This window comes from Podarcis raffonei, chromosome 18 (assembly GCF_027172205.1).
Source record: "Podarcis raffonei isolate rPodRaf1 chromosome 18, rPodRaf1.pri, whole genome shotgun sequence".
Taxonomy (NCBI): domain Eukaryota; kingdom Metazoa; phylum Chordata; class Lepidosauria; order Squamata; family Lacertidae; genus Podarcis; species Podarcis raffonei.
Window position 1 is genome coordinate 8,359,106 of NC_070619.1, and position 13,353 is coordinate 8,372,458.

Here is a 13,353-nt window from a genome sequence, read left to right on the forward strand (position 1 = left end):
AAATAATCATTAATTGAACTACTACGTCAACAGCAACACTGTTACCAGGAAAGCCTTCGACCCTGCCCCTGGCCATCCCACTATTCAATAACATGCTGTGTTTGTGCCCCACCAGGCACAGGGTAAAGGAGACTGGTGAGAGACAGGGGTTCTAACCCCTTCCTTCATGGAGCTTACTGGGTGTGGCCAGTCAATGTCTCTCAGACTAACCTACCTCACAGGGCTGTTGTGGAGAAATGGAGAGAGGGAGAACCATACATAACACCTTGAGCTCTTTGGGGGAAAGGTAGGATATAAATGATAATAATAATAATAATAATAATAATAATAATAATAATAATAATAATAATAGTAATAACAGGTAAAAAGGTAAAGGACCCCTGGACGGTTAAGTTCAGTCAAAGGCGACTATGGGGTTGCGGCGCTCATCTCGCTTTCAGGCTGAGGGAGCCAGCTTTTGTCCACAGACTGCTTTCCGGGTCATGTGGCCAGCAGGACTAATCCACTTCTGGCACAACGGGACACCGTGACAGAAACCAGAGCGCACGGAAACGCCATTTACCTTCCAGCTGCAGCGGTACCTATTTATCTACTTGCCCTGGTGTGCTTTTGAACTGCTAGCTTGGCAGGAGCTGGGACAGAGCAACGGGAGCTCACCCTGTCGCGGGGATTCGAACTGCCAACCTTCCGATCGGCAAGCCCAAGAGGCTCAGTGGTTTAGACCACAGCGCCACCCGTGTCCCTGTTCATAATATAGTCAAACCTTGGTTCCCAAACGCCTCCATTTTGGAACGTTTCGGCTCCTGAATGCTGAAGACCCAGAAGTAAGTGTCCCAGTTTTCAAATGTTTTTCAGAAGCGGAACATCCGATGTGACTCAGTTGTCAAACATTTTGGAAGCCAAACGGGCTTCCGGAACGGATTACGTTCGACAACCAAGGTTTGACTGTAATAATAACATTAATAATAATAAGCACACACAGCGCTTGAACTATTCTGGTTGCTACAGGTGTGATGCTGGTTTCTGAACATTCGACACCCCGGAGGGGTTGATGCAAGCCCTTCAGGGAATCCTGAGCAGCACGCATGCCACTACAGACAACCAACGACGAGACAACAGGGGTGGAGGCTGTGTGTATAGGCTGGGATGCAGGAATGGGAGCTGCATCGGTTCACCTTGTTCTGTTCATACTTGTACAGGATCTTCAAGGTCTCCATGGCCCTGATCATCGACTGCATGGCAGTGAAGATGTTCTGGTACACCAGCTTGGTGAAACCCTTCTTGTCCTCCTCGGAGTAGCCCGAGCCATGGATTATCCGCATCTGCTTAATGAACGTGCTCTTCCCGCTTTCTCCCGTGCCTGGAGAGTAAATAGGTGGGGCAGGGTGAAAGGGACACAAGAAGACGAGGAGGCAGTCAGCGTGGGAGCATCACAAAGGGAGCAGAGCCAGCGCTGCTTTACGACCGACAGCAAGCGGTTTGCTTCCACATTCAACTTCTAGCAACGCCTCACTGCATATTACTTTGGGGGGGGGGGGGAATTAAACTGCTGCCGCTTTGTTTCCCCAGCCTGTGAAGAGGAGGAGCTGCTATCCCATCTCTCACTCCTTCCCCTTGACGAAAGGAACATTTTATGGAGGAGAAAAGCTGAATTTTATTCCTAAATCAGACCGTTACCATGGTGAACCTAGTGTGTGTGTGTATGTGTGTCTACGCATGTGATGGGTGGGGGGAAGCATTTTGTACACATCAGTAACACAATAGCTATGGGTTTTTTTTGGGGGGGGGGGGAATCAAGCACTGCCCGTGAAAGTGGTTCTGAGGCCTGGTAGGGTTGTTCTGACTATGACTTGGGTTGGATCACCATCTTTCCATTGCACAGGCAGGCACAAAGGAAGGCTGACAGCCAATTAAACCATTTCAATCATCTTCTGGGTTTTGAGCACCCCACCTTAAAAAAACAAAACCTAGAAAGAGAACACACTTCCAATTTGCATCTGAAAACGGCTTCATCTTCAGAAGGAAGGGGGGGGCTAAAAACTGTGCTCATTGTAACCTGTAGATTGGCTGTTGTGTCGTCAGAACACAGCTTTTTTAAATATATATTTTTTGCCAGCTTTTTAAACATTTTCATGCCCTATTACAGTTACAAGCCACAACCAGGTACTTTGTTAACCCAAAAAGAGCTGCTGTAACCTACTGGCTTAAGAATGTAAAGTGGGAAGTCCACTATTATAATCTTATCTCAAGGTATTTGTTTAAAAAGGCAGTTGTGGGATGTGAGAAGAGAAAGATTTTTAAAGATCAAGATCAGGCCGCCAAGTGGCTGGAGGGGCAGAATCCTGAGTATTTGTGGCACAGCTGGTGCTTAAAAAATGATTTTTGCTCAAATTCTGGGATTGAGGCTGCAATTTAAAGTGAGGAGTGGAGAGGGAGAACCCCGGCTTTTGTTGTTGCAGGGCGGGGGGGGGGGGGGAATGGCATCCTGGCAGACAATTACTAAAAATAAAACCTTACACTCACCCACCTTAATAGGCCTAGGAGACTAGTCATCTACAAGAAATCCTTGCCTCTTCCTTGTCAGATCACTCGAAAGTGGCTTATACAAGCTTTTGAACTGAGTGCTTTCAGTTTTCTTACAGGCAAAGCGTTCAGCATCTCTTCCCATGCACCCCTACAGAATCCCAGGCTTGAAATCTTAGCTTCCCTCTCCTCCTAGTTCACTGATTCAATCTGTCACCAAGTGGCCAAACGTAGGCTAGAAGTTTCTACGTGTAAGAGCAGTTCAGACCACAGGCCCACCCAGTCAAACACAGTGACTAACCAGATGCCTAAGGGAAGCCCACAAGCCTGAGGACACAAGTGCAACACACACACACAACTCCCCTCCCTACCCATCCAGGAAAACAAGAGGCACCACGCAAGTCAAAGCACTTGATAGCAGCTGCATCCTCACCAAAAACTCCTGAGGCAGCTCAGAATGTTTAAGAACCAGAGCAACCACAAGTCACCCGCCTAAGAGTTAACAGAGACATCTTTACTAAAATGACAAAATTCTGAAGACTCTTTTGAGTTAGCCGTTCTCAAAATCACAAAGCAATCTGCATGAAAAAGCCATTTCTGTCTACAGTGGGGGCTGAAAAAATACTTACAAATCTAATTTGCCAGAATCAAAACTTTACGAGACAATATCTTCTCTGTCACCCCTTTAACCCACTTCCCTCCCCAGAGTCACCATAAACGGAATAATCTGAAGCAATTACTAGGCCCCAACATCAAATTTTCAAGCTCATGGGTTCAGAGTAGGTCTAAAGAGGGATTTGCTCCCCGCCCTCCAGCCCACGTGGGCTACCTGCGGAGAGGAAGCCTTCCCACATTGAGCCTGGCATGGTGGTTTTCCTGGATCCGAGAAACCTGCATCAGCAAGGCTCCGAAATTCATGGAATGGCTTGGGACCCAGGCTCCTAAATAAAGCACCTTCCCTGTCTGAGACGCTACGATCGGCAGGTGAGCAACCTTGCAGGTGATGCCACCACTGTGGGCTGCCTGGTTGGCGGGGCCTTCTCTTTGGCACCTCCCAGTTTGTGGAATGCCCTTAGACTTTCAAGAGGAGTTTAAAAACATTCCTCTTTATGAAGGCATTCAATGGCTACAAGGTACTGTTCCTGGCAACCTTGGCTGAGATAATGCGATTGCTAAACTGTTTTTAGAATGCACTGATATTGTGAGAGCTGGACCATAAAGAAGGCTGATGCTTTTGAATTCTGGTGCTGGAGGAGACTCTTGAGAGTCCCATGGACTGCAAGAAGATCAAACCTCTCCATTCTGAAGGAAATCAGCCCTGAGTGCTCACCGGAAGGACAGATCCTGAAGCTGAGGCTCCAATACTTTGGCCACCTCATGAGAAGAGAAGACTCCCTGGAAAAGACCCTGATGTTGGGAAAGATGGAGGGCACAAGGAGAAGGGGACAACAGAGGACGAGATGGTGGGACAGTGTTCTTGAAGGTGCCAACATGAGTTTGACCAAACTGCGGGAGGCAGTGGAAGACAGGAGGGCCTGGCGTGCTCTGGTCCAGGGGGTCACGAAGAGTCGGACATGACTAAACAATTGCCAACCTGGACTCCTTTGGGAGGAAGGGCTGAATAGAACTTGACTACATTAATAATATGGCAAACACAAAAAGGGAGTTTACTTTATTTTTGCCTCAGACACCCACAAATATTGTGTGGATTGGGGCAGGATTGCGGGGGGCGGGGAGAGCTGCATGCCACGGGGGCAAGCCCTGCAGCCCTTCCTGCAGAGTTAATATATGCAGAGGGCTCAAGCCAACAAGAAATCTATGAGCCACCTTAAACTGGCGTTCACCACCACTCTGCATAACCAACGGTTGAACATTTTATATATTTTTTCCACTGCTTGTTTTCCCACAGAAAAAATCAGTTTCTTATGTTCATTAGCAACAGCGGATGGATGTCGATTACAAATAAAATATTAAGCAAACTTGGCAGCTCGCAACTTTGTTGCTTCGTTTACTAAACACAATGAAAACCAACGTGTTAAATTGGGTCATTCTAGGGCACTGGGACATCTCCCTTCACAAACTGGGAAATTTCCCCCGCCGCTCGATTACCCAATTCGAATCACCCTAAGTTGCACAGGGAAAATTTTCCCAATTCAGAAATTTCCGGAAAGTCGACACCACTGGCCACTGGTTTCAATTGCTGCGAGACAAACACCTCTCCTAAAGTTCAGGCCTCAGAAAGGAGCTGTGCTCAGTCCCTTCTTCAGGCACAGATGGAAACAGCCTTGTGATTGGCAGCCCGTTACGAGCTCCCTGACTTGCCCAGGCCCGGTATATCAATAGCAGGAGGAGCCTGGCCTTCTATTCTCCCCTGGTCAACCCAGAAACACCCTCCTGCCTGCATGCAGCAAGTTGTCTGCAAAGATCCTGGATTAGACAACATCCACTCCAAGTTATGGCTGCCAGCTGACTTCCCTTCTAGAAAACAGAGCCAGCAACTCACGGATATGTTTACGTGAGTTTAGAAATTCTCCTCCTGCACGTATGGGGACTTCTGACAAACGCTTCCAAAGGATACCTCACCTCTCTTCCGATGAAGCAACTATTTCCCATATTTCTCATACCCGAAATACCATTTATTTAATGGGGGGGGGTAGGGGAAGAACAGAACCTGAAATGCACGTTTATAGAGTTTTCTCAAGTTGCTCGCAGAACCACCAGCCAGGCTGTATCTTTGCAAATTCAGGGCAGTCCCAATTAATATTGCCCAGTCTGTCCTCCCCAATTGCCCAGTCAGGGTACACAAATTGCATGTTTATCACAGCGGTAGTGGGTCTTCAGGGAGACTGCAACAGAGGAACGCCAGTATATCATGACCTGCTTATCTATTGGCAGAGAGGCCTATAATCATGGAATTGTAGAGCTGGGACCACAAAGGTCATCTGGTCCAACCCCCCACAATACAGGAATCTTCTGCCCAATATGGGGCTGGAACCCATAATCCTGAGATTATGGTAGTCTTGTGCTCTACTGACTGAGCTATCCCTCCTCCAAACACACACAAGAGCAGCGTCCTACAGGCTGGAGATGTGGGTTTTCCAGAAAATGTTTTCCACTGCCTAATACAGATCAATATCTGATCTTGCATGTTTATTTGGCTGTTATTTAGCAAACAAAGAAGGGGGGGGGAAAGTATGCCGTGTTCATTTTGATTAAGGAAGGAAGGAAACAGAGCAACAAAATACCCAAGAAAAATACAAGGGGGAAAAGAGGTGTGGTTTAAATTATGGACAAATTCAGAGATTTACTTGGAAATTCTCTCATTAGAATATTCGTAGATAATTTAAGGCATGGCAGCTGAACTGCCTATACTTCTAGGTGGCTGCTATTTTTAAAATGGAGGCACTGAACACAGGTGAGACGATAAACTCTGTACATTGTTTCATGCATCACTTTTAAAACTCTCTTGGGATAAAATTTGACAGGTAATGAATCCTGAATATAACTTCTCATGCAGTGTCACGGGGCAACCACCCAGGTTGAGCAGAGGTGACCAGTAGAGGACAGACAGAGTGACTACTCCATCCTTTGTCCATTTGGCTGCAATTCTAACTAGCCCACCAGCCTCACAGTAGTCTGGTAAATAATTCCACAGCCTAGTGACAAGGCTGTGGGAACGTATAAATTCCAACTGCCAGGTCTGACCGATACCTGTTACAGATTCACAATTTTATGCAATAATTGAATGAAATACTGTGTTTCGAAAGAAAGGAAGATTTTTAGCGATAACTTAACAAAAGAAGATTTTCTGCGGAAAATCCTCTGCCCAACATCACTGAGGTGGCTTCATTTCTCAAGGAGTATTCCTGTCCCTCTACATTTTAAAACTTCCAACACTGAGGCAGCCTCAGGGGTTGGGAAAGAGGCTGGCAAGACAGAGACCAAGGACTGCTTAGAGGCTGCAGAATGACCCAACAGCCAAGACTCAAAAGGAAGTGCAGAAGAAGAAGAAGAAGAAGAAGAAGAAGAAGAAGAGGAGGAGTAGTTTGGATTTGATATCCCGCTTTATCACTACCCGAAGGAGTCTCAAAGCGGCTAACATTCTCCTTTCCCTTCCTCCCCCACAACAAACACTCTGTGAGGTGAGTGAGGCTGAGAGACTTCAGAGAAGTGTGACTAGCCCAAGGTCACCCAGCAGCTCCATGTGGAGAAGCGGAGACGCGAACCTGGTTCCCCAGGTTACGAGACTACCGCTCTTAACTACTACACCACACTGGCTCTCCAACTGGGGAACTAACCGGGCACAGTCTAGATGCTCTGGACCACGATTCCCCTCACCTATGGGGTGTTGATGAACAGATCAAACCACATCCTGCACACACTTCCCTAGGTCGCCCCAGATGACAAAAAAAGCAGGAAAGAGGTATGGGGATGTAGAATGAATGACCATCATTATTTGGGAACTCCTTCCCCACGAGCCAATCCCACTAATCCAAGTGAACTAGCAGCAAATAAAATGGGGGTTCCCTCCTCAATGCACAGTTTGTAGTTGGGTGCTCCAGTGGGCAGTACCCGTCCTCCATAAGGACACCAATGTAGACCACTGCTCTGCATGTGGTTGAGTCAAGGCCTGATCTAAGGTGGGTTGGAGCAGCAGTACCACCACTATACAGATATATGGGATAAAATTAAAAAGTGTATCTCCAGGTGCATGTTTGAGCAAAAGGTGGCCTGAAAAGGTTGAAGACCACTGCCCTAAACGATGCTAGTATCAACATAACAGAGCCTGTGCTTTAGAGAAGGGTCAGCAACCTTTTTCAGCCGTGGGCCTGTCCACCATCCCTCAGACCATGTGGTGGGCCGGACTATATTTTGGAAAAAAATAATGAACGAATTCCTATGCTCCACAAATAACCCAGAGATGCATTTTAAATAAAAGCACACATTCTATTCATGTAAAAACACACTTATTCCCGGACCGTCCGTGGACTGGACTGAGAAGGCGATTGGGCCGCATCCGGCCCCCGGGGCCTTAGATTGCCTACCCCTGCTTTAGAGCAAGCTCTGGGCAATGGCCCACCTAAGACAATACTTTTACCTGCTCAGATTGCTTCATATTCAATCTTCCCCCCTAAAATCTTTCAAGTTAGCAATGGTGGTGGGGTGGAAGGTTTCCTGGTGTTTTATTTTCCTGAGGAAACATTTTTATTTCCTAAGTTCATTAGCAACCCTGAATGGATGCCAAATGCAAATACAATATTAAGGTTAAAATAACCAAACCAAACCAAACAAAAAACCACACAACACTGTTACTGAAATAAACATGCCAAATTGAATCACACTCTCTAGGTAATCAGAAAAATTTCCAATGCAAATTACCCTAACCTGCATCGCAAAATTTCCCAGAAAATTTCCACAAAATTCATACCTCTGCAAGCCAATCTACATGAAAACTGCTAACCTCCAAAAAATGTTTAATAGCCAGCTTCTGCATGTCCACTACAAAGGTTTGTAGCCTGAAAGGGTCAGTTTTTGTAGAGTTTCTATATGTGGACACCTGGATGGGTTTCTCATTCGCCCAGGTGACTGTGGAGGAAGTATAACATTAACCCCAAGTCTCAAAAGCTACACATCCCAGGGTGATTCAGGATAACAGCCAGACACACCTCCAAATTAGCAACTGCCAGCCCTTTAAATATATATATATATGTCTCCTAAAAATAAATCCCATATAGAAAAGATAATACTGTAATGCGGACATTACCAAGAAGAGATAAACACATCATGACTTCTGAACAGCCAATGGCGCCAAAAAACAAAACAAAACAAAAAAAGTTTCTTTGAAATAGCTGCTATGGGGTAAGGGGTAGAATATCCCAGTAAAATAACTTTTGATTGCTAATGGCTACCAGCTACAAGAAACACCCTGCTACCTGCTTGGGGACTAGATTCTGGGAAGGAAAAAACACTTTTGAAAGTTAGCATGTAACCAAGGAGAGATGTCAGAGTTTCCTGCTTCAAAAGATGAGCACCCCTCTCCCACCAGCAGGTTATAGTCGCAAGCAGAGCACAAGGAAACCTGAAGCTTTGAATTCTCAGTTTTCATACCAATGTATTTCTGAAAACTTGAGGGACTGCAAAAACATCTGAGTGTATAAATAATGGCACCCTTTCCTTTTTTTAAATAACCTGGACAAAAGCTTGGGATTTTCCAGCCTTAGTTGAGGCACCCAGGACCACATAAAGAAAACGATAGGTCAGTTGTAGACCAATCTCATGTTGGAAAGGCAGCGGCTATAGTTCAAAAACCTGGTTGCCAGAGCCTTATTGAGCTCCCACTACTTAGGTAGCTCAATGGACTCAAATTAGCTGCGCACTCTCTAAATGCATCCAAACACAGTTTGATCCCCATAATTTCCTAGTTTGGCAGACTGGTGTGGTACTAATCAGACGGTACAGCACAATTTTATTAGAAACTTTGCTTTGAGGGTCAAAGGTATCTTTGTAGCGCATCCAGATCAAGTTCCCCCAAATTTCTTATTAAGGCTATTCAGCCTGAAGATTGTGAAGCGCTGGAACATTTATGGTTTTAATTTGCGTCACAGCAAAACTCCCAACGCTAGTTACTGCCAGGACTAAGTTATGAAAATCAACATAAAAATAAGATTGTGCCCATGGACTGAGCCAAGTTATGACAACTATCCCCTGCACATTTATATGGGTTTAAGGAGATGGAGTACCTGGATACAAATCGCTTAACTTTAGAAGTTAAGCAGGGACCCCCATTTTATTTTACCAGATTGTTTGAGTCCAACAACATCGGCAGAACTGGCTCCCTCACAAACTGCTTCCTTCGGAGGGTTATTTCAGGTTTAAAAATGGCTTGAGCGTAAAGCTGAGAGAAGGGTTACAACTTTGTGACTCTAGAAAGCAAGCCCAGAAGAGGTCTACATCTCAGCCAGCCACATTTCAACCAGTCCTTCGCTCCTCAGGGTCATATTTAGAGGCCAAAGAACTCTCAACTAGGAGGAGAGAATCGCCGCCTTGAAACGAAGAGACACTCAAGAGAAACACTATGCTGGTTTAACCATATTCACAACTGCTTTCAGTCTGGGTTGGCGCCTAAAGCTCAAAACCAACTCCTTGTTTTATTTTATTTTTGCTGCGGCTTAAGAACGCTAAGGTTGCTTTCTCTCTCTCATCTGAAGAGACATGTTAATGTGTTACACTACATTTGGGAGGGGTGGCAGTAGGAGCAGAAAGTGGATGGAGGGCAGAAGGAATATTCTACAAGAGGTGAGCATTTACAGGGCTGGTGGCCCGGAAAGGTGTGGATTGCAGAGGTGGCACTACTAAACGCCTGGCACACAGGGTGGTGGGGCAGAAACAAGGTGTGAGAGAGCTCCTTGGAGCATACAGTACAGGCTGAAAGTTGAGGTATGTGGTCGCTATGTGCCCAAAGAGGATGGGAAGATGTCAAAAAGGAAGAAGAGAGTCGTCAGAAAGGCTGGAAATGGAAAGGGGGGGAGAGAGAAGAAATATTCATGCCTTGGATTCTATGCCTTAGGGAGGAAGGCAAACATTCCACACACACAGATGGAGGCAATTATGGAAAGGGGGGGGGGGTTAGCAGGAAGGCGGATATCAGGAAGAAGAGCCACCATGGCAGTCTTTTGGCTAGGAAGCAGGATATAAATCCTAGGGAAAAATTCTGAAGAGACGTGATGAAAAGGGCCAAGAATGAAGTTGTTTGAGAGAGCGTGGTGTTCTTAACTGAGGCGGGGCCCTTACTTTCGATTCTATTCTGTTTTGTGTTTTTTTAAAAATAATAATAAAATGCAGCGATTCTGAGAAGGAAAGGAAGTCAGCTGTCAGGAAAGGGAGCCCCAACGAGAGTCTCATTGGCTAGGGAGTGGAATATAAATCCCAGGAAGAGCTGCATTATATAATAGGACCGACTGCTCCTTACGGTCTGCTCCTTTAGTCAGTAAGACTCACAAAGGGGCTTGCATTTTCTGACAGCAGCACCCTCCACCATGACAGTTCAACTTTCAGCGCTCTGGCTACCCCTCTGATAATTATTTTTGTCCCCAAAACTTCTATATCCTGCTTCGAAACAACCAGCAGTCTCCACCCCTATGAAGGGCGCCCCCAACCTCCTCCACTTCTTAGGTGACATCCAACCAAGTCAAACTCTGAACGGACCTACTAAATCAATGGGACTTCAGTGATGCAAGGCCACCGACTTCAACGCGTATGCTGTGACTATGAAATTACATTAGGTACCAACCCTTACTCCATGCACACATGCTCAAAAGGGAATGGGATCAAGATGTTGCGGGACAATGACTACATGCTCTCTGCCTGCACTGGCTGAGGTGGATTGCAGGTGGAGTTCACCTACATCTGGAGAGCCACCGGTAGAACGGGGGTTCAAGCAGGTCAGTTTACCCCACCAGCCACTTTTATTTTACCCCCAACTGACACCCAGTGCTCTGTGGCTCCTGAAGCCACCGATCTTGCTCACGAAGGAGAGGTGGGAGGTCCTTAATGGGGATAAAGGGAGCAAGAGCTTTTGGGAGAAATAAAAAAAAGCCAAGAAATGTCATATAAATAAATCTAAGAAAGCAATTCCTACTGTCGATAATAAAATACCGATGTGGAATTAGATAGAATTAGATGCTATGGGGTGGAGATGGAACTATCAGGAAGAGAAAGAGAAGCGGTAGGGGAAGAGCAGTATTCAAAATTCACTTGCCACCAAGTGAAGATGCCTGGGCACAAGGATGGCGCCTGAAATCTCCAAAATATGCCTGGGGATCATTGGATGCTGACAGTTTTCAAACACTCATACCCATCCCATCCTGTTGAATTCTATCAGATATTTTATCTGCACAATTCGAACAAATTTCAGGAGCCAAAATGCTTTTTCTGGGCAGCCTGAGCAGGAGAAGTGAACGACGTTATAATTAATTGTTGTCGCTTGTCTTCACTCCCCACCCCGCACCCCAATGCTCTGCTCACAGTTGTGTAGAATATTCATACGTTATGAATGGTCCAAGTCACCATTAAGAAAAGGAGGCAGGAATAGGGCAATATATATGTGGACAGTCCCTGAATAAAGTGATTTTTCTTCTTTAAGTTCTCCAAGCTCAAGGCTGTCCTCTGGACTAGCCAGATGTTGTAATCAATAACACCCAGCCCATCATTTGACAAATAAGACTTTAGAGCCGCCTTGCCCCAAATGGCAACTAGACATTCCGTTTTTGCAATTGTAACCTCAGTTTAAGGAGCCACTTGGCACTCAGCTTATATATCTGAGTTTCTAACGCTGGATGAGAGACTCCAATAAAGCCCACCTGTTACTCTGCTTCTGGTGAGAAGACCCCAGAAAAGGGATATGAGTAGGTGCACTTGGGTGGTTGATTTACTCTTGAGAAGACATGGGGACAAAATTCCTGGTCTCCTCCTATCCTACCTCACAGCATAAGGATAAAAAAACGAGGGAGGGAGAAAGGAGGAAGGAGGACAAAAGCCACAGACACCACCTTAAGCTCTGAGGGGATAATGTACACAAATGAGTAAATAAATTTAAATCTACTAGGAAGTTTAGAAGGCAAGCTTATGTTTGGTTTCTTATTGAGGAGGCAATATAGAAGGAAAGTTATTTGTGTGTAAACAGTAGAAGAGATTCTGCCACATTCTCTTTCGACCTGACCTGCTCCACTGGGCTGTGGTTATGCTAAAAATAAGGGAAAGAGAGGAAGAGAAGAAAGGGACATACACATTTAAGCATACAAAGAGAAGGAGATTCTTATGTTTAGTTTGTCTTTAAAGGATTGATATGGAGAGGAAGTTCTTGGTTGGGGAAAAAATCTGCCTCTCTCTTTGTACCTGACAAGGTTGTTGCAAGGATTAAAAAAAACAGCAGGAAGAGAAATATACCACACCCTGAGTGTCTTAGAAGAGAGAACAGGGAGATGATGTTTGAGACTGTAAGGCCCCATTTAAGGCACTAAGAGCTGTTAAGAGATACTTATTCCCCACAGCTACAATTCCCAGAGTTTCCTAGAAAGAGGGATTTACTGTTACACAACTCTGGAAATTGTAGCTCCGTGAAGGGAATACAGAGTCTCAGCACCTTTAACAAATTACAGTTCTCACAATTCTTTTGGGGAAGTCATGACGGTTTAAAGTGGTAGGATAGAGCCTAATACTGTATACATATATAGGTTGCCATGTTGCACACATCTGTAAATGTATGTGCATAACATTATAGGGACAAGTAAGCAGCAATATATATTTTGTATACCCGTTCTGAAATTTTCTACAATCAAGCGGTAGATTAATTATAAAAAAATTAAATATACATAGCTAAGCAACTGCAGTTGTATTACACACATAAAATAGACATCTATACACATTCTTGTGTGTGTATTATGTTTGAGTGTATGCACATAAACGTACAGGGTGATGCCCATAACAGAATTGTATCCAACCAACCCCTACTCAGAACAGACCCACTGAAATTAATGGATCTAGGTTAGTCATGTCTATATACTCAAAGCAGAACTTAGCTGGACACAACTGAAAGTTAAAGGCACACAGGGATAAACCTAGATGAAAGTCAACGAGGAAATGAAAAAGGAATGCATGCACTTACAACGTGAGTTGCATCCAACAAGATACTATGCAAAGCAGATCCACTGCAGTTAATGGATCTCAGAAGAACTTAAAATTTCAGAAAGGATAGACTACGGGTGTTTTACGTTTGTGTTTTAAAAATAGTAACAACAGGTTATATTTATGCCCTTTTATAAGAGTAGAACC

General features: G+C 45.0%; 1 protein-coding gene across 1 annotated transcript in view; it reads right to left on the reverse strand.

The window, feature by feature from the left end:
- Nucleotides 1–13,353, reverse strand: part of GNA11 (G protein subunit alpha 11) — a 28,478-nt gene that overhangs the window by 11,024 nt on the left and 4,101 nt on the right. The window contains exon 2 of the mRNA XM_053372273.1: nucleotides 1,176–1,360. Within this exon, the coding sequence (XP_053228248.1) occupies nucleotides 1,176–1,360 (185 nt within the window). The remainder of the gene's footprint in view (nucleotides 1–1,175; nucleotides 1,361–13,353) is intronic.